The sequence below is a fragment of the Pimephales promelas genome, chromosome 11, assembly GCF_988280905.1.
Source record: "Pimephales promelas chromosome 11, fPimPro1.hap1.1, whole genome shotgun sequence".
NCBI classification, from domain to species: Eukaryota; Metazoa; Chordata; class Actinopteri; order Cypriniformes; family Leuciscidae; genus Pimephales; species Pimephales promelas.
This window is the reverse complement of record NC_142779.1, coordinates 35,698,164-35,718,592: the sequence shown is the minus strand read 5'-3', so window position 1 is coordinate 35,718,592 and position 20,429 is coordinate 35,698,164. Positions and strand designations below refer to the sequence as shown.

Here is a 20,429-nt window from a genome sequence, read left to right as displayed (position 1 = left end):
GACAAAATTGATATTTGGACAGAAATGTATTAATTTGTAAAGGCAGAATGTATACAATTAAATTCAATGGCACCCGGTGGCTATTTTTGGTACTACGCCTAAACAAAATCTCATGGGAACTTCAATTTTTGTGATATCAACTTCAAATTTGGAACATAACATGGTTAGATTTATGACTTTGATTTTATAGTAATTTTATAGTAAAAAAATATTTTGTAAAAAATATATTTTATGTAAAATAAAAAATATATCGTACAGTATATTTGATTTACTAATAAATTTAAAATAACTTTTTCAATTTTTACTTCAGAAATAATCTGCGGAGTGTTTTCTTTAAAACAAGACCAAACTCGGATATATATTCCAAAGCATTCTTGAATTACAACCATTTAAGTGTGAATAGTGCATTTTAACCCCCATTCTCAAAAAGGGGGGTGATAGCTAAGGGGTTAATATTAATTTCCATTGTGTTTTGTACAATGACAATTTTCTTTATGACAGCATCTTTGATGGGAATTACACAGAACAAATATCGGCAAGTATTAGTTTTTTTTTAGAAGGTACTGTGGTTCTGGTTTACATAAAACTAGGAAACACTAATACAACATGGTCACTATTTAACAAATGAATAAACAGCATGAACAATTTCTACTGTGGAACAGGCATGACCCAAAGAATGTTGTATATGCACAAAAATGTTGCTGTGAAATAATTAGTTGACAATTGAATGACACATTTACATGTTCATATATCAACGTGAATGAATATTTAATCTTCAGTTACTAGTGTTTTATTTTGTCAGACCTCTCAGAGGAAGTTTTGGGAACCCAATCAAAGTGAATAATAATAATAATAATTATTAATAATATTTTAAAAAGAGGAACAAGTTAGAGCTCCTCCTTTAAAGAGTGGATACCAGACACTCCCGACAAAAAAAAAAAAAAAAAGAGAAAAACAATGAATGCATGCATGTGAAGAAGCATTCCAGATCGGATCAGTTTGAAACTCACTGATATCTATTTTCAGTCAATATAAATGTGGATTGTATTATAGAAATTCCATATCTAAAAGAGCAGTACCTTTTTTAAAAACAACAGGATGTCAGATGACATGATTATCGCTCGATTTTCAATGCGTGTGTTCTGTGCAAATTGGTCAATTTCAACAGATATGCTTATAGATAAGCTCCACACTGCATATGTCTGATGCATCTGCATAGCATCAATGGAGACTTCATCCTCTAGTCCTGCTCAAGTGGAGCTATTTTGAAATAAATGTCAGCTTGAAGAAGTTTGAGCTTAAGTGTCTGGGATGCATTTGAAACAATCCTACTGGCATCAATCAAACATAACTCTATTTGAGGGTCAAAAGACATGAATTTGATTGGAAACTGATTTTATTCAGACATATGTCAACACTTGAAGCAGCCGCAGGCATGGCCCACAGCTGCTTCTCCAGCCTTGATAACTTCAAAACTCTCATTAATATTCAGTTATTCAACTAGCAAAGATTACTATGCCCATCAGGGATGGAAAAGAAACAATACTTTCAAGCTTTCAAACTGCGAAGGGTATGTCAGCTGAAATATTACAGATGATCCATCAGGTCCTTCCAAGACAAAAGGTTGAATGCGTTCCTTAAAAAATGACCAGAAGAGCATGTTGTCACTCCATCAGTCCCATCAAATGGTGTTGAAAAGCATGTAATTCATGGCAGAGCATCTCAATCTCAAAAAAAAAATACAAATAAAACGTTCAAAGCTTAAGCTCTTTTCGTGATTTATTGACTGCGACACAAGCACAAACTACCTTGAGCAGCAGAATCCTGATGCGTCAGAAGTTCAAATATATCATAATTCACAAAATAATGTGTTAAAACATTTGAAACTTTACTTAGATGCATATGGCTTCCTATGAAAAGAAACCCAAACATGTAGTGGCAAATTAAGTCCATACGTCAACTGTTTCCTTACCTGTAAGTACGGTAGTATCTTGCACAGGGTCTGTCCCAAGAACCAGGTTTCTGTAATGTCCACCACAAGACTTGCAGGAAGACATGTGATCGTGACTAGGATGTCTGCGAAGGACAGGTTCACGATAAAGTAGTTGGTCACAGTGCGCATGTGATGGTTTTTCCAAACTGCAAAACAAACTGAAATGAAAGATACCATGAGTAATAGTATTTTTTTTAAGAAAGTGTGGCTGTAAAAATTGTCAAAAAAACTGTAATCAATTACTGATTCCAAATTACATGGTGAAAACTAAAGTTAAATACATAATCCAATACACATTTAAGGTAATAAAATCTGACTACCTTTAGATTACTTTTGACCTAATGTGTTTATCACATCGATTTGAATAGGATTATCTTGTACCATATTGATATGAAAATTGTAACAACTGATATGTTCTTTTACATTGTTTTTCCCATAATTCAAACGCCATTGAAGGAGTGATTACGAATGGCACACCAAGATCACAAACATAGCATGTGTGGTCTCTATGAACTGCGATTTTAATTTCCTTACGTTCATTTACATACCAGTTGGCTAACACATTAGTAAGAATTTTAAAAGTCTCTTCCTTTAACACCCAATCCATTTTCATTGGAAAAAATAATAATTTTAGATCAGATAACAATTGGATACACAAATAATCGGATTTGGCCTGACAGTGTGAACGCAGCCTTAGTCTAATCAGTTGATGCAAACCCCATTTCCAGAAAAGTTTTGTAAAATGCAATAAAATCAAGAATCTGTCATTTGTTAATTCTCTTTAAACTTTATTTAATGGACAAAAGTACAAAATTTTCAATCACTGACCAACAGTTTGTTTTATAAATATACACTAATTTTGATTTTCATTGCCTGCAAAACACTCCAAAACAGTTGGAAAAGAGGCATGTTGACCCCAATGCCTTAAATCACCTTAAACATACACTTTTTAATAGTTGATGAAGTTTTGCAAGTGTATTTTTTGCCCAATTTCGCCTGATACAAGGCAGCTGCTCAACAGTCCTTGGTCGTCGTTGTCTGATTATCCTTCATCCTAGGAGACAGATCAGGGCCCGATTCCAAGCATCATCTCAGAAAACTCTCAATTTAGCTTAAAAACATTTACGTAGGAGTCTTAGCTTAAGAACAATTCGGGACTGATCTGAGAGCAACTCTGAACAAGGAAAAGACAAAAACTTTCATCTTTGTGAGGAGGCTCAATCTTTTGAAGACTGTGATTGGTTGGTTGTCCAAGAAGGAAAAAAAAGAGCAAGCTTGAATATATGAAGAGTTCAGATGCAAAAGCCTCTAAGTGCCATTTGAAATTTTCTTCTAGAATGATCGTTTTTATCAAGCCTGTATATTTAAGTTCAGTAATTTCACTTAAATGACAATGATAATTACCTATTAATTGTCATTTAAGTGAAATTACTGAACTTAAATATACAAGTTTGATAAAAATGATCATTCTAGAGGCATCGGAACTCTTCATATATCTCACACACATTATAGATATGTATATAAATATTTTTCTTTTTTTTACCATGCTGATAAAGTAATACCATGGAACTTTTCCTCTTCGGTCGGACAAAAAAATTGGCCATTACCGCTGTCGTAAATAGTTTAACCTACCGTCGCACGCACCCTCGCTTTAGAATGAACGATGTCCACAGACAAGTTAGATTATGTTGCATGATTTCATGAAAGGATATATTGTAGAGCTTGACGTAAAGCAGTCAAATTTTGTAGTTCTTTTTGTGGTCGGGTTACTACCCCAGTTCCCAGAGTTCCTTAGTGCACTAAAAGCGATCCCGTCAGGTTATGGCAGAAGTGACTTTCACCCTGTTATGACTTGATGAACCATTGCAGTTCTTTGAGCCTGCAAGGTGGGAATGTCCAGCGGAAACTAATGAACTGCGACACAATACGAGGTCCTGAAAGAGCTGTAATGTTTGTGGGATCACTGCTTACAGAAGGTTGTGACAGACCCAAATCATCACTGCTGCTTTATTGCATTTTCCCAGTTGCCAATTATCTTAATGTTGTGATTCATTTCTGGCCTTACGGCCTTTTCTTGTCTGAGATGTTAGCGTGTCTCTAATAAGATCCGTCACAAACATGATCCCTGCGTGATCTAATCTATAACGTCATATCAACTCACTGTCATCCATTGTCTGCAACACATTTCTTTGTCTTTCTGCCATTTTCTTCTCTGCTAAAGAAACTCTTAAGAATCTTAAAAGTCCTCATCCGTACTCCTATACAATTTTGACCTTAAGTCCTCTTTTAAATGTTAAGATGCTTTCTGAATTACTTTTTTCTTAACCAGGATTTTTTATTTAATTTTTAAGAGTAAATGCCCACATTTTGTCACTAGGAGCTATTTTTTGCATTAAGATTTTTAATGAATACGGGCCCTGGACTCAAGGCGGGCAGTCAGGCACATCCCTTCTACTGTGTGAAGTGCAGCACATGCAGAACGAGGCCTGTCATTGGCACCCAGTAAAGATGTCATCTTCATGCTATTAAATGTCTCCGTACAATCCCAATATACCCCTCCATGTCAGTGATGCCTTCACACACACACATGCAATTCACCCATCTCATGACAGTTGTTTGCCACAGTGCAAATTTCCACAGTATTTTAGAGCATCTGAGATGTGCTGGTGCCTAGAGAACTCAACGGTCCCTCTGCATAGAACAGGGCCCGTATTCATGAAGAATCTCAATGCAAAGAGTTCCTAGTGTCAAAATTCTAAGAAACGTCTTAAAAATGTGGGCATTTACTCTTGAAATTGAAGAAAAAGTCATTCAGAAAGCATCTTAACCCTTAAAAGAGGTCTTATAGTCAAAATTGTTGGGAGTACGGACGATGACTTTTAAGAGCCTTAAGAGTTTCATTAGTAGAGGAGAAAATGGCAGAAAGACAAAGAGGGAGAATAAATGTGTTGCATAAGACGCTATATAGACGAGATCGAGCAGGGATCATGTTTGTGACTGATCTTATTAGAGACACGGCAACATCTCAGAGACACCGCAGGAATGCCACAAATGCCAGAAATGAAAGTCACTACATCACTTCCGGCTACGTCGCCCGTGACCTCTTGAACGTAATTACGTATTACGTGACGTCACAAACGCGCCTCAGAGAATATAGCAAGGCTAGCATTTGTCCTGAGAAAAGTTACATTTTTGGAATAAGTTTTGAAATAACCGATCGTTTCGCATGATAAGACCCTTATTCATCGTCTGGTGTCGTTTAAAGCCCTTTGAACAGTTTGCAGTGAAACTGTCTTTTGGACCTTGAACCGTTTGGTTCCCATTGAAGTCCATTATATTGAGAAAAATCCTGGAATGTTTTCATCAAAAACCTAAATTTCTTTTCGACTGAGGAAAGAAAGACATGGACATCTTGGATGACATGGGGGTGAGTAAATTATCAGCAAAAGTTTTTTCAAAAGTGAACTACTCCTTTAAATATTCCATGTGACAACAGTGCCTCAAGTATAAGTTTATCAAGCGACGAGAATACTTTTTGTGCGAAAAAACAAACAAAAATAACAACTTTATTCGACTATTCCTTTTCTTCCTTGTAGGCCTGACACAAGAGTTCAAGAGATTTCCACGACGCATGTGCGAGAATTGAACTGAAGTAGTTGAAGGAGATCGCAATTCTCGCGCATACGTCGTGGAAATCTCTTGAACTCTCTTGGCTGAACTAACTTTCTTTTTACTTATCAGTCCCTCCAGAAAAACGCGATTATGCGATCGCTGAATTCAATGCAAATTCAGCCAAAGTCCGCATATTTATGCGGGGGGCGCATTTTTTCAAATACGCCGCACTTTCGCCACATAAATTGCCGATTTCCGTGCAAAATATGCGGGGTTTGCATAATTTCATAATCCTCGCATTTTCGTTGCAAAAAAAGTCACATGTATCTAAGCAGAAAGTTGAAAAATGTTGCGTTTGCTTCACACAAGAGCAGCCATTTTCCCGTTTCCATGGGAACGTTATGAAGTGACGCAATTACGCGACGCCAGACAGACTCACGGAGGCAATTGATCTCACAAATCGAACTCGTAAAACTGTCTGTCACACGTTCTACCGTCACATTGTTACTTAATAAACAACATAAGATAAAAGAAGTAGCATCAAACAGAAATTACCCGCACACATGGGGTGTTCGAGGCGCACATATAACACTGCAGAGAGCTCTTAAAGGGGCCACACCTTATTTACACTCGTTACAGTCTGAGATAAAACAAGATGAGAAATTAAATATTCCCAGCACTTTCTATGATGTAGTATGCTTGTTTATCAAAGGAAGTAATAAGAAATGACTCTTACATTATCCTAGTGAGAACAGAATCACTTTTTTTTCTCTTTTTCATCAAACCGCAATTTTTGCAAGTTCCCTCAATTTTTGCGAATTGCTGCAATTTCATCGCATAAAATTGCATAAATATCCCGCATATTCCATTGCATTTTTAAAGAAAACGGGCCGCATAATCAATCAATTTTTTGCCCACAACAATCACAAAAAAACTCTGCGTTTTTCTGGAAGGACTAAATACTATTATGGTAAATGTTATATATAAATCGCAATTTTTTTCACAAATTTTTTGGAAATTACCACCACAAAATCAGTCATTTTGATCACAAAAATCACAAAAAAAAATCGTGAAATCCTGGAGGGACTGACTTATTATATGCCCCCATATACTAGCGTTATACGCTAAACAGTTTTTAGAGATAAAACTCTTTACATTCAATTATCATGAAAACAAATCTCAGAGAACAGTCGACTAGGTACCGATGTTTTAGCAGACCAAAGGTTGATTTTGTGCCGGAGTTCTCCTTTAAGAATGGCCTCGTGTTCATACACTAACTGGGCTAACTGTAAACAGAGTTCTTCTGTACCGTTGGGCTTTCTCATCTTTCTTGTTTTTTATTCCATGTTTGCTATGTTAAAGCCATATGAAAGAGTTTCATATGCCAGACAGATAACACTTGACAACCAAAAGAACAAATTGTCTGCACACTTGAGTCCTTCAAGCCAAATTTAATGCCAAGCTTTCGGTGATACAACCATCCTCAGGGCATACACAAACAAAATGTTACCTTCCATTTGACTATGTTCAACTAGGACAATCAACAGTGATAACCCACACCTGCAGAGGCTAGGTAGGGACAGTTGTAGTCCACTGGTGGGAGTTGTAGTTTTTTAAGGTGATCAACCCTAACTTCACTTAAGTGAAGAAGTGAAAAAGTGAAAAAAAGTGAGAAAAAAAAACAAGAAACAGACGTGAATATATACAAAAAGTATACACAAATAAAGCCAACATTCAAACCAGCACTTAAATAGACAGCAATCAGTGTAATTGGAAAGAGTAGAAAAATTGTATCTTTGTAAGCCAATCAAATACCTTAGGAAATTAACAGCATGGTAAAAAAGTATATATATATATATATATATATATATATAATGTGTGTGTGTGGGTAAACTCTATACTTAGAATCGCTCTTTTTTTCCTTCTTGGACAACCAACCAATCACAGTCTTCAAAAGATTGTTTCATACATAGCAATGGGGTCAGCCCCGCCTCCTCACTAAGATGAAAGTTTTTGTGTTTTCCTTGTTTAGAGTTGCTCTCAGATCGGTCCCGAATCGTTCTTAAGCTAAGACTCCTACGTAAAAGTTTTCAAGCTAAAGTAAGAGTTTTCTGAGAGGATTCTTAGAATCTTTATGAATACGGGCACAGATGTATAACTTTCTCTTTGTGTAACAGAGACTTAAGTTTCATTTATTGATGCAGCGGAAGACTGTGTTAAGTGACAACGGTTTTCCAAAGTAATCCCGAGCCCATGTGGCTATATTTAACAAAGCGGCATGATGGTTTCTCATGCAGTGCCACTGCCAACTGAGGGACTGTAGGAATGTGATTTTTCTACTTTCGTGACATTTGGCACAAAGTGATGAGCAATGACTCATCTTTCCTTGCCAAGACTGAGATACGCGTTTTATACCCAAACACCATACCCTCAGCTATAACCAACCTGATAATTATGGACTGTTTCGAAACAGTTTAACTCGGATATTTTGTTAGATATCTTTTCACTTTTATTTAGCCTCTTCCCCAACTATTTGTGAGTGTGTTGCAGCCATCAATATTTACAAATACAAATGAAAACATTGGATTTTTTCCCCGTACTTTTGTCAGTTAAAAGGTATAATATGTAAGATTTGGTATAATATGTCAGATGTAAGATATATAACATTTAAGATTGGATTAAAATATTCAAAAATCACTGGAAAATCTAATATATATTTGTTGATTTGTGTACTTACATCCCAAATGTTTCTAAGAATGTTTAAATCCAGAGAAATAAGCAGTTTTAACCGGGACACCTATGTTGCCTATCAATGACATTATTACCTGCGTTACCTTCAATTTCCGGGTTTTATTTTGTAGAAACCATGGAAACACCAAAGACGCTGGAATATATTATGCATTTTATTAGACTGGTGATCAACACAGTCAGTCTTATTGTTTGAATTTCATTTTCTTGATTTTTGTGAGAACCATGTTTTACCATGCCTAATATCGATCTAGCTCACTGCAGTGTCTAACAAGTGTCTCATTTAGTTGCAGCCAAGTGAACACACAGAGTAGCTTTATAACAACTGTCAACACACTCAAATGTATTTAATATAATAAAACTGCACGGCCACATTCGCTTGACTGGAAGAAGGTGTCTACAGTCTCTCATTAGCAATCGCTCCAGTGGCTCGTTCAGCTCCAACGGCTTTAGTAATGTTAATAAATCTTTAATACATTATCGGTCAACCATGAAAATGATTTCGGCGCCATCGTATTCTGCACCGGCTGTAGAGGTGAAGACAACTCCCATGATTCCCCCAAGGCGTCATCAAGCTATGCCTTTGTTTTGAATAAACAACCTCCAGTGGTGGAAATTTGCATAGTGCGCCTTTAAAGGAGTAGTCCACTTTAAAAAAAAAAACGTTTGCTGATAATTTACTCACCCCCATGTCATCCAAGATGTCCATGTCTTTCTTTCTTCAGTCGAAAAGAAAATCCAGGATTTTTCTCCATATAATGGACTTCATTGGGTCCAAAAGACAGTTTCAGTGCAAACTGTTTAAAGGGCTTTAAACGATTCCAGATGAATAAGTGTCTTATCTAGGACCCTTCGAGTCATGACTCAAAAAAAGATTTGTTCATTTTGATGAACGAGTTCGAACAGGAGAGTCACCAACGCGCATCACAGAACAGAGCAAGGCGAGCATTTGAGCTTATAAAACTTAAACTTTGTTATTTATTTATTAAATGAGTGATCGTTTCGCTTGATAAGACCCTTATTCATCGTCTGGAATCGTTTAAAGCCCTTTGAACAGTTTGCACTGAAACTGTCATTTGGACCTTAAATTCCCGGTTCCCATTGAAGTCCATTATATGGAGAAAAATCCTGGAATGTTTTCATCAAAAACCTTCATTTCTTTTCAACTGAAGAAAGAAAGACATGGACATCTTGGATGACATGGGGGTGAGGAAATTATCAGCAAAAGTTTTTTCAAAAGTTAACTAATCCTTTAACTAATGATTTGCACGTGATAACACTCTGACCTGTCGACGAGCTCAACGATTTGCAAATTGGGCATAAATCGTGCTTAAAATCCTGTAGTGTGAACCTAGCTTTAGCTGTTCACACCACACAACGTGATTGATCCACAACAGCAGGTAACTCTCTACACGAGTTGACAACGCACTGCATAGAGATACAACCACGATCAGATGGATAAGAGCATATCATTTGTGACTCACTGAAATCTTTTTCAGTCTAAATCATGAAAATAATCAAATAAATAACGAGTTGACAACAACTCGGTCACCCAACGAGTCTACCTCGTCTACAAACCACGTTTTGTCACGAAAAAACAAGCAATAATTAAATAAATAAATATTGCGCCAATACCCAGCGTAGAAGTGAACACAACACGTGAATATGGACGTCAGACAGAAACTAGTGCTGCACACTGTTTGCGCGACGATCTGCTCTGAGGAAAAAAAAAAGAAAGAAAAACTAAGATTTACCTGGTGTCCTCAACCCATGCGTTTCTATGATTGGCTGTACTCATGACATCATTGAGTTTGAGTCGCGCGACGGCTCTGGATATCTAGCAGGCTAGATATTTTTCTGGGCTCGGCGAGGCGTCTGCGAGCATTTTCGCTGCGTTGTTGGCTCTTTCATACTAACAGATTGGCAAGCGTTCTTCGTCCGCCGCTAATCCCCCGAGATTTGCACACGACCTGTCGGCGAGCTCAACGATTTGCAAATCGGGCATAAAATCCTGTAGTGTGAACTTGGCTTTAAGAGACGACACACTGTCCACTGTGGTTCTCACTCAGTCAGTCAGCTTCTCTGTGGCTGGACGAGGTCACGTCTGTCCGCATTTCCCTCGATCTCTCTGCTCCCAGGAGTTCTGAAGAGAGTTAATAGCCCCGTTTCGGCAGGCTCGACGGCTCTCCTCCGGAGTTTCCGCTCAGTGGGGACCTTTTCTCTTGATCCTTCACCCCGCCAAGAATTGTGGAAACTTCGGTCTTGGCTTCTGAGGAGGCCCAGCTCATAAGTTCAGGTCTCTCAACTGAGGTTGCTGAGACCATCCTCCACTCCAGAGCTCCCTCCACGAGGAAACTCTACACTTTGAAGCGGATATTGCTCACTTCCTGGTGCGGAGAGCACCAGCTGGACCCAGTTATCGGCCCAGTGGTTGCAGAGTTGGAGTTCCTGCAGGAGCGTTTCTTTGCAGGTCTATCCCCCTCCACACTAAAGGTGCACATGGAGGCCTTAGCTGCTTGCCACGTCCCTTTCCTTGGGAATACACCCTCTAGTAACATTTCCTTCATGGCACTGAGACACTAAAACACTATCGTCAGGAGTTCCCTCCAAAATGTTTGCGATGTGGCTGGATGTTGCTTCGCCGCACACGTTAGTGAAGTTTTTGACCTTGACCTCGGCTCCACTCCAGGGGCGCAGGTGCTTTCGCCTTGGTATGCGCAAAGATTTCACATGGACAGGCACTTGTTACTGTGGCGTCTAACGTGTCATAATTTAACAACAAATCCAGCATTTTGCAGACAAACTCGATCTGCTTTGCAAAGAAAAACAATCGCAAACAAACATAAAGCAGTGTGCAAGTACAAAGGTCAATTTGAGCGTAACACATACGCATTGTGTTTTGCAAATATAAATAAATGAGCCTAGATAATTTTTCACAAATAAATACAAACCATCCAATAAATCGCATGAAATCTTTGAACAAATGCCACATCTAGTGCATACAAATGCATATCAGCCTGTTGTGATTGTGAGACACCGACTTGGCTTTTTATGAGAACTCTCAGCTTGAGTTTCTCACAAATGCCGTTGAGCAGCGTCCTCTTCTAAAACAGTAGATGGTGCTGAGATAGGGGGTTAATTTAGCACTAGTCTCCGGGGAGAAGCATTGATTTGAAGCATGCTTGTCTTTGCCTACAGCTGTGGAAAATGACCGGTGAACAGGTGTGTTTACTTTATCTATAATTAACCTTTTTGAGGTTGAAATTCCATGTTTATCAGAACAATTCGGTCTTTTCTTATCACTGTATGTTTTGTGAAAACCATGAAACTACAGAGAGGTTTGTGTGTCATGAAGAAGTCACTGTTGCTTCGGCCTGGAGATAGGGGACCACGAGGTGATATAATGACCTAACGCCACAGTTTTCCCGCCAGCGCTCCTCATCCTCAAGGACATTCCCAACGGTCGCTGAATGCAATTGCTTTCAGGTGTTATGGGCAACAGTAAAGCGCAATGCCGTAAACACAATAGACACTGACCAGTTTTCCACGGTTTTTCAAGTACTGATGTGCGTGATGAAGCATTCAGTTCATTTGCACAAATCTGTGGCAAAACTCAAGTGTTTTTCACATCCCATTCAGATCGAAAAGAAGGTAAGGCACTTTTTAGAGGCACGCTGTAACTTCTTAGGTAAGTGACTATTACCAACATAATCCAATCTGAATATAATGAATACATCGTACGACAGGACCTGTTTTATACCATAATACTTTACAATAATGGCACATGAATAATCATGTACTAATACCTGAATTAATAATTACTTATGAACTAATGAGTTAAGACCTTAACCTTAACTACGACATGAGTCATATGAATTCCTGCATGAATATACCATCTTGACTACACGTTAGTACATGCTACACCCTTAGAAGAAAAGGTTCTATATAGAACCTTAAAAGGTTCTATCAGCGCTACGTATTTGGTAGGTCTGGGTAATAAATATCGATTTCTCGATATTAATCGATTCTCATTTTTACGAACCGATATCGATTCTTAAATCTCAAGAATCGATTAGTCATCCTGTTTCATTTGAATGAATGGGACATTGTAGCGCGGCTGCGCGCACCCAAAAACTCACAACAATCTTTGTCCTTTGTTACTATTGATATGAGACAAAGTCTCAAATTTCAAATTACGTCCATTTTCTTTAGAAATTCAAAAACATAAATAGCGTTTTGGCGCTGTAGCGTGAGATCGCTCTGGAGAAGCAGCAGCGCTGATCTCTCTTCCGGCTTAATAATACCAGTCACAGCGCCAAATAAACATGAATGAGCATCTGAAAGTGTGTTAAAGATAGAGTACAACTTATCGAAATCCGTATCATGTCACATTGATTCACTCAATCAGCGTTTCAACCGTGGAAAGACGTCAGTTAAACAGCTTGTAATCAATGTATCGTCATATTTACCTCAGAAAACACACATAAACTCGTTAGTCAGCTAGAAAAAATAACTCCAGAGAAGAGCATTTTGCTAAATATATACACCATATTACATATGCATTATAATCTTAATGTTCTTCAATATTTAATGCATATTTGAATAAATCTGGCAAGTTTTTATGACAGCCACCATTTAAATGTTTATATTTCATATAATCTTCTTATTATAAAAATAAATAAAAGTGTAATTTAAGTGTTTGTATGGCTACAAAACAGTTCATTATTACCTTCATATTAGGCTAATGAAGCCTATTGGCTACAACTAGACTCCCATAGTTTACAGCATTAGTTAAGAGATTTGATTCCCTTGAGAAAAATGGGCATTTATTGAACTGATATCCAATATAATTGATATTGAATCGAATCGTAATGGTAATCGAAATTGAATCGAATTGCAAGCTTGTGAATCGAAATCGAATTGTGAAATTTGTCTCAATACCCAGCCCTAGTATTTGGAACCCCTAAAAGGTTCTATACACTCTTAAAAAAGGGTTCCTCTGGGTTCTATATAGAACCCTGAGGTTCCATACTTGGCCAATAGAACCTTTTACCAAAAAAAAAATGGTTCTATATAGAACCATTTTGGAGTTCCACATATGCGGGGGATGGAACCATTTCTGGTTCTAAATAGAACCATTTCTTCTAAGAGTGTAGTTAATCAATGCATTAATTAACATTTCGGGTGGAAATTAAATCAAACATGTTCTAGATCAGAAGAAAGATGTACTAAAAGGGCACAATGTGATATTGTTCATAAATTTGACACCAGCAACTGTCACAAACATCAGTGAATGACACTAGATGTCTTGCAATGTTTTTACATTTAACCTTTGAACACACAATGATAGATTCATCATTAAAACTATGTCATCTCATTGTGTTTTAAGTGATTCCAATGCTGCCATCAAGAGTGAAATATCTACACTAGCATATTCATTGACAGATGCAATTTCCAAATTGCATTAATTAACAAGCATGTACTAAAGAAGGTATATTCATGCAGGAATTTATAAGACTATCTCGGTTAGTTCCGTCTTAACTCATCATTAGTTCATAGTAAAGTAAATATTAATTCAGGTATTAGTACATGTACTATTATTGTAAAGTGTTACCAATATGTTTTTGCACACATGTTATCGGGAAGCAGCGTAACACACACACGACGACAGGGAAGTGATGGCACTGTGTAAATCCAGGGACTCTCCCACATCTGAGATCTCTTATCGTGTGCTTTATGCGCAACTAAGCAATTGATACGGCTCTCACAGTGCTTGACATGACGGAAAACCAAGACCAATCCTCCCCCAATATTCAAGACGTGGTTTCGGCTTTGCTGTAGTGCAGCCTTCTGTCGGGAAATCTGACTTTCCTTTGAGGTTTAAGGATTTCAAGTTTGTGCAAGAACACACTTTGATTGGGGCACTGGCATTGCATGTAGGGCATGTTCAAAGCATCCTCAAAGTGGTTGTTTCTCATCACATGACCATCCTTGCCCTGGTTGTTTGAAGAATCCCCCACAGCACATCATGCACTTCCAGGAGGAAAAAAAGTGACACTTTTATCAAAGGTACGCAGTATAGCTCTACCTGCCAGAGTACTGAACAACTGCTATAAGAAGAGTAACCATTAAAGAGAGGGAAGGGAATGAGATGAACTATACCATTTAAAACTCAATAATCCAATCCCCTGTAGAGTCAATCTGCTAATTGCTGTTAGAACGGGATAATCAGTCCAATCAATCACAGATCCGGACATTAAGCTGACACTCCAATTTACATGATGCACCGTAAAAAAGAAAACTTGCATTTCTCATTTGACACATAACCCATGTTTTTTTTGGCACATATTAATATATTTAGTGTGGTAAAATTTGTTGATTTGGATGTTACCAATAAAGTCATGATGTCTACTACTATTATCTACTACTAATCAAACTATTATTGCATAAGAAAGTTTTTTTTTGCTGATGATCCTCAATCAGTGGGCATAGTTTCATTTACATTGATGGGTATTAAACACACTTTCATTTTTGTGCATTTGAAAGAACTTACTATTGTATTCATGAGATAATAAATAAAACCAGTTCCAGCTAGATCGACAGTGACAGTGTGTGTCAAAAACGCGTGTGTGCTAATGAATTATTTCATCAAGAATGCAAAAAAATAAAAAAAATAAAATGCCAATGACTTAACTAGTTCCACTTGCATCACATTTATAAATACTGCATACTCGCTATTGTTATACTGGTGTAGCCTGACATATTAATTTTCATTCAGTCATATTTAAAACTTTTTTGACCTTTTATTTTCAGTAAAGCACTTCATAATGTAAAGGAAATTAATTTCAAATGATAATTGCCTTTGCACTGTCAAGGCCATATCTTTTAAAATCTTCTCCTCTTAGCTATCCATTGGGAATGCATTTGAATAATGTAGTACTTTCAATTTTATTTAATAACTCTGAACATTTTATGATTTGACATAATCTTCCACATGCATTTATCAAAGTAATAGCCTGTAGAGCTATTACAATATCTAACAGCGTGTGCATATTGAAAACACATTCAATTGATATGTCATAGGGGTAGATAGAGCAATGTAAAAGAACAACTAATTCCGCGACCAAATGCTGTTTTCCCCAAAGTATTGTATAAGAGTCCAGGCTTCAAAAAATATAACAACTTTTAATTTCAACTTCAAATAAACCCATAATAAATGTCATCTTTACCTGTGCCCTCCCTTCCTAACACATACAGAACAATATACAGAAATGTAATAAAGTTATCAAACAGTCTGCACTGCATTAGATCCTTATTAAAGCTACAGAAGTTCTTTAGTCGAGAGCAGGGAGTCATTTCCTCTGTTCGCTTTGTTCTTTGATTAACTTTGATGATAGACAGCTTTATTGGCTGCTGGCCCTTTAAGAGCAGACCCTCATTCTCTCACAACTCTTTCATTTAAGACTTTATTAAACTCATTTACGTCAGCTCTTATGTTATGAGGATACAACACGGATTGACATATTTGTGTGTGTTATTGTTCGTTCAAGTGCCAAAGAGAACTGTATTCTGGCACACAATACTGGCATGTGTGTGTGTGTGTGTGTGTGCCTCACATAGACAGAACATTCACAGTCAGAGTGTTCTTGGCACGCTTGAATGGTTTTAAAGCGGTGGTAAAATGCCATTTTCACAAGATGTAAAATAAATCTCTGATGTCCCCAGTGTGTGTGTGTGTGTGTGTATGTGTGTGAAGTTTTAGCACAAAAAACTGATATTTTTATCTAGCATGTTAAAGTTGTCACTTTTTGAGGGTTTGCAAGAACGCACCGTTTTGTGCCTGGCCTTTTAATGCAAATGAAAATAAAGGGATAGTTCACTTTGAAATTATTTTTTGGTGTGTTTTATCTGACCTCAAGGGCATCCAAGACGTAGGTGTCTTTGTTTCCACAGTATTTTCAATTTTGATATTTTTAGGTCAAACCGTTCGTGTCTGTCAGTCATATAATGGAGGTCTATGGTCACCACCTCAAAGAGCAGCACAGAGAAGTCCAGATTAAACATGATTTAATGACTCGTAAATGTAAGTACACATTGATGGCCTAAGACACGAAACGAGCGGTTTGTGTGAGAAAACCAACAGTATTTATATAGTTTTTACCTCTTGTAACCACAGCCACGTCCAAGTGATCTCTCGCGCGTGTACGTCACTCATTGTTTACACAGAGATTTCAGAAGTGTTGCCCTTCACTGTGAAGATCTAAACATATTTAGATATACAGGAAATCGCAATTGAACACGATTTCAATTTATCAACAGACAACGTTGATATTTTTTTTCGCAACCGCGCGAGAGATCACTTCCGCCGCTTGCTCAGACCGAAGCGCCCGCGCCCACAGATCACTTGAACGTGGCTGTGGATACAAGAGGTACAAACGATATAAATACTGCGTTAACTGTGTTAAACCGGACAAAAATAATTGCATGCGTTAACACGTTGACAGCTCTAATAAATATATAATAACAAAATTGACAGCTGATTTTTATTAAAAAAATTGTTTTTAAAAGATTAAAGCAATTATCAAACTTTGATAAAATCTATGGGATTTACATGCATTTACAACTGCATCACTTCTTGGGAATTGGATTCTGCATGTCTTGCTGATAACACACTTTGTAACAGGCTCACGCACACACCACTGTTTTCTAGAGGTCATCTTTGTTAAAGCAGAAAAAAAACATGTTACTATTTACTGCCAAAGACGATGATAGTCAGCCTTTTATCCTGGAAATGTTTAGATCAACCCCACCAATTCCTTGAAATGTTTCCTGGGTTCACTTCGAGCGTTGTAAAACTGCTCCTATAGGAAACATGTTGGGGTTTAATCCTGGACTTGAGGTGAAATGTATCGCTTTATGGCCAGTGTGTCTTTCTTCTTTTCTCTGTTTCTCCTGTGTTGCTTTGTATACCTATTAGTGTCCTAAAAAATGTGGTAACACTTTACAATACGGGTGCACTAATAAGCATTAATTCATGCTTAACTAATGCACAGATAATACTGAATTAATGTGTAACTTATGATTATTTAAGCTATTCATTAATGATTACCACATTAGGAACTAATTAAGAGTATGTAAGGTTAATGTATTAGTTCATACATGAATTTTTATTAATTAAATATGTAATTGTGGATTAATTCCACCATAATTTTAATATGTTAATTACCAGAATGAGCCAAAGCCTTGTATTTCAACTTCCAGATAATATGACAGGTACACTAATATACATTAATACATCATTAATTACTTCATTGTTAGTGCAAATTCATGTGCGAATTACTACAATTACTAAATGACTAGTTAAGAATGATGTGCCCCAACAAGTAAAGTCATAACATAATGATACCTTTGCAAATCATTAGCTAATGATTAATTAAAGCAGACAACTAGAAGTTGAAGTGCATAGCTTTGACTAATTGTGGTAATTAACACATTAATTTACACTATTAGTTAATAAAATATGTTATAAAGGAATTAATACACAATGGCACGTTGAATTAATAAAAATTCGTGTATTACTTCATCTATTAATCATATAGACTCTTTATTAGTTGCTGATGCAGTGATCATTAATTAATGGTTTAGTTTTTCATGAGTTATACATTAACTCATGATTATCTGTGCATTAGTTAAGCATGAATTAATGCATATTAGTGCACCCGTATTGTAAAGTGTTACCATAAATGTTTTATCAGAATTAGACTTTTCTGAATAAATACAGAAATGTTGCATATATTTGGTTTTAAGAGCTCTTGTGAAGGGAAAGGTTATGACCAAATAACGACTTTGTCTCATACATAGACATACAGCCTCAGATTTACAATATAGTCTTGGATTATGTTGATGGTGCCCTTTTTGTTTTGTTTTTGAAACTTGAACTACATGGTCACAACGAACAGCGTAAATATTCTTCAAATATGTTACTCAGTCTCAGAAGAAGAAAAAACAGCATTAAGGTTTTGAGCAACATGATGGCGAGTAAATAATGTTTTATTTTCTTTCTCTTTTTTGTGCAAAAAAATCCTGTAAAGTGTGTCATTTTAAACCCTTCCTGTTGGAAAACAGATTACTCTGTCCAAAACTCACTGGTTCAGGTTGCAATTCCGTTTGATGCAACAACAAAAAAAAAACTAAATAAATCCTCTCTCACTGCACCTTTAAAGAGAATAGCACATGAAAGATGTCACTAAAGCATTCTGAGTCAAGTAACATTTCAAAGGACCTACGATTAATATGCTAAATATACTTAATCTTGGATTCAGATCATTTGAGGTTTAATCATAATTGTAAACTTCAAATGTGATGTCCAAATGTAAACGCACGGTATTACATTCATAACGTCTTTCATTCAGAAAGCAAATCCGTCTTGTGATTTGCCAAAGGTCTATAAATATAAAGTCAAGGAAGAAAAAAAGCATGGACTGTTCTTAAGGTAGGTTATGCATTTGTGTCGGCTATGCATGAATATATTCTTAAATTGTCAGAAACTCAAATATAGAAAAGGCAAGCCTAATTGCATTTTTATAATACATTAATGACTTTAAAAATCTCAACTGTAATTGAATCCTTTTTACTGGCTTCCCCACTTCTCTGGTAACCTGTCAGAGAAGTAATATATAATATTTTATGATTATTTCTGTAAATTAAAGAGTAAAGCACGCGCTTGCAACGCCAAGGTTACGGGTTTGATCCCAGGAGAAAGCAACCGATAAAATGTGCATTCTTTGAGCATCCGCCAAATGCGCAAACATGAAAGTAGATCCCATGCGCAAAACATGGTCAGGCAACACGATGGACAGAAAGTGGAATGCTAGGCTATTCGTCTTAGTGTAAAACATTTTCAAAGCACTTTCATGAGTTACTCTCGCGCTGCAAACTTGCTTACCCAGTGTGTTTCCGACCAGGGATACAAGGAAAACCATGATATATCCAGCTATGAGCACCCATTCATATTGTTTAGGGTGCAAATATTCCCTCCAAATGTACTTGAGAAGTTCGTCGTCGTCATCAACGTGAGAATGCGAGTAAATTTCCGTGGAGTTGATATGCAGCGCTGGCGTGGAACAGGCATCGCACGCGTCATTAGCGGTGATCGCGGACATGTTGCGCGCGGAGCCGGGCTCTCTCTCTCTCCAGCATCGCGGATGACTGACATGAGTGACTGAGGGGGGGAGAGAGAGGGGAAGCGGGATACAACTCAGAGTTGATGGCGTAGTGACGCAACGTGCACCTCTCAGCCTATTATCAATTAGTTACCAAGACAGAGAAGCTATATATTCTATAGAGAGCTTGCTGCATGGTTCTTAATGTCTCGTGAGGATACTCATGTTTATTCAGGGGTAGCTGTCAGGTGTATGTCGCATATAAATGATAGCCTACCCACAGTCAAACAATCTTATTATGCTGTACTAGAATATATATTTTTTTTCTTTGTGACAGGTTCATCATGTTGAATTATAATGCTTGGTGGTAAATAATAGTAGAAGACAATGCGATTTTGGACATCACTTTTAACGATGTGTGGAGATTTAAATCATAAAAGTAGCTAAGTCGCAAAATGGTGCCCAAATAGTTTTTCTCAATTACTTTAACACTATAACCAGGCAACATTTCAAAACTCTAAGGCCATTTATTAAAAAGCACAACTTCCCTGTTTTGACACATGAGTCAGAATTGTTGAACTGTCACTACAAAATTCTACACACAAATCCCTTAATATTTAAATGCCTAGATCATGTGGTAATTTAGAAATCACTAGCATTCAGTATTGTTCAGCATAGTTTCAGCTCAATTAGCACACAATTACACGGGTGAAAACACTAAGTCACAATTTACAGTTTTTGCCAGCTGCTTACACACAAAATCTTTTCATGTCACACGATTTTAGAAACCTCTCACTCAAAGTGCAAAACTACATGCCAAAGCAATTTCTCAGCCTTTGACTCGGTTTTCAATTGCATAAAACACCTTTTTCAAAACACTATACACATTTTTTTTTGGATTGCTAAACGACAGT

General features: G+C 37.0%; 1 protein-coding gene across 1 annotated transcript in view; it reads right to left on the bottom strand.

Annotated features, from left to right (window-relative positions):
- Positions 1–19,563, bottom strand: part of hcrtr2 (hypocretin (orexin) receptor 2) — a 40,632-nt gene extending 21,069 nt beyond the window's left edge. The window contains exons 1-2 of the mRNA XM_039690417.2: positions 19,299–19,563; positions 1,973–2,151 (exon numbers count right to left, since the gene is read on the bottom strand). Of these exons, the coding sequence (XP_039546351.2) occupies positions 1,973–2,151; positions 19,299–19,515 (396 nt within the window). The 5' untranslated portion in view covers positions 19,516–19,563. The remainder of the gene's footprint in view (positions 1–1,972; positions 2,152–19,298) is intronic.
- Positions 19,564–20,429: the final 866 nt, after the last annotated feature.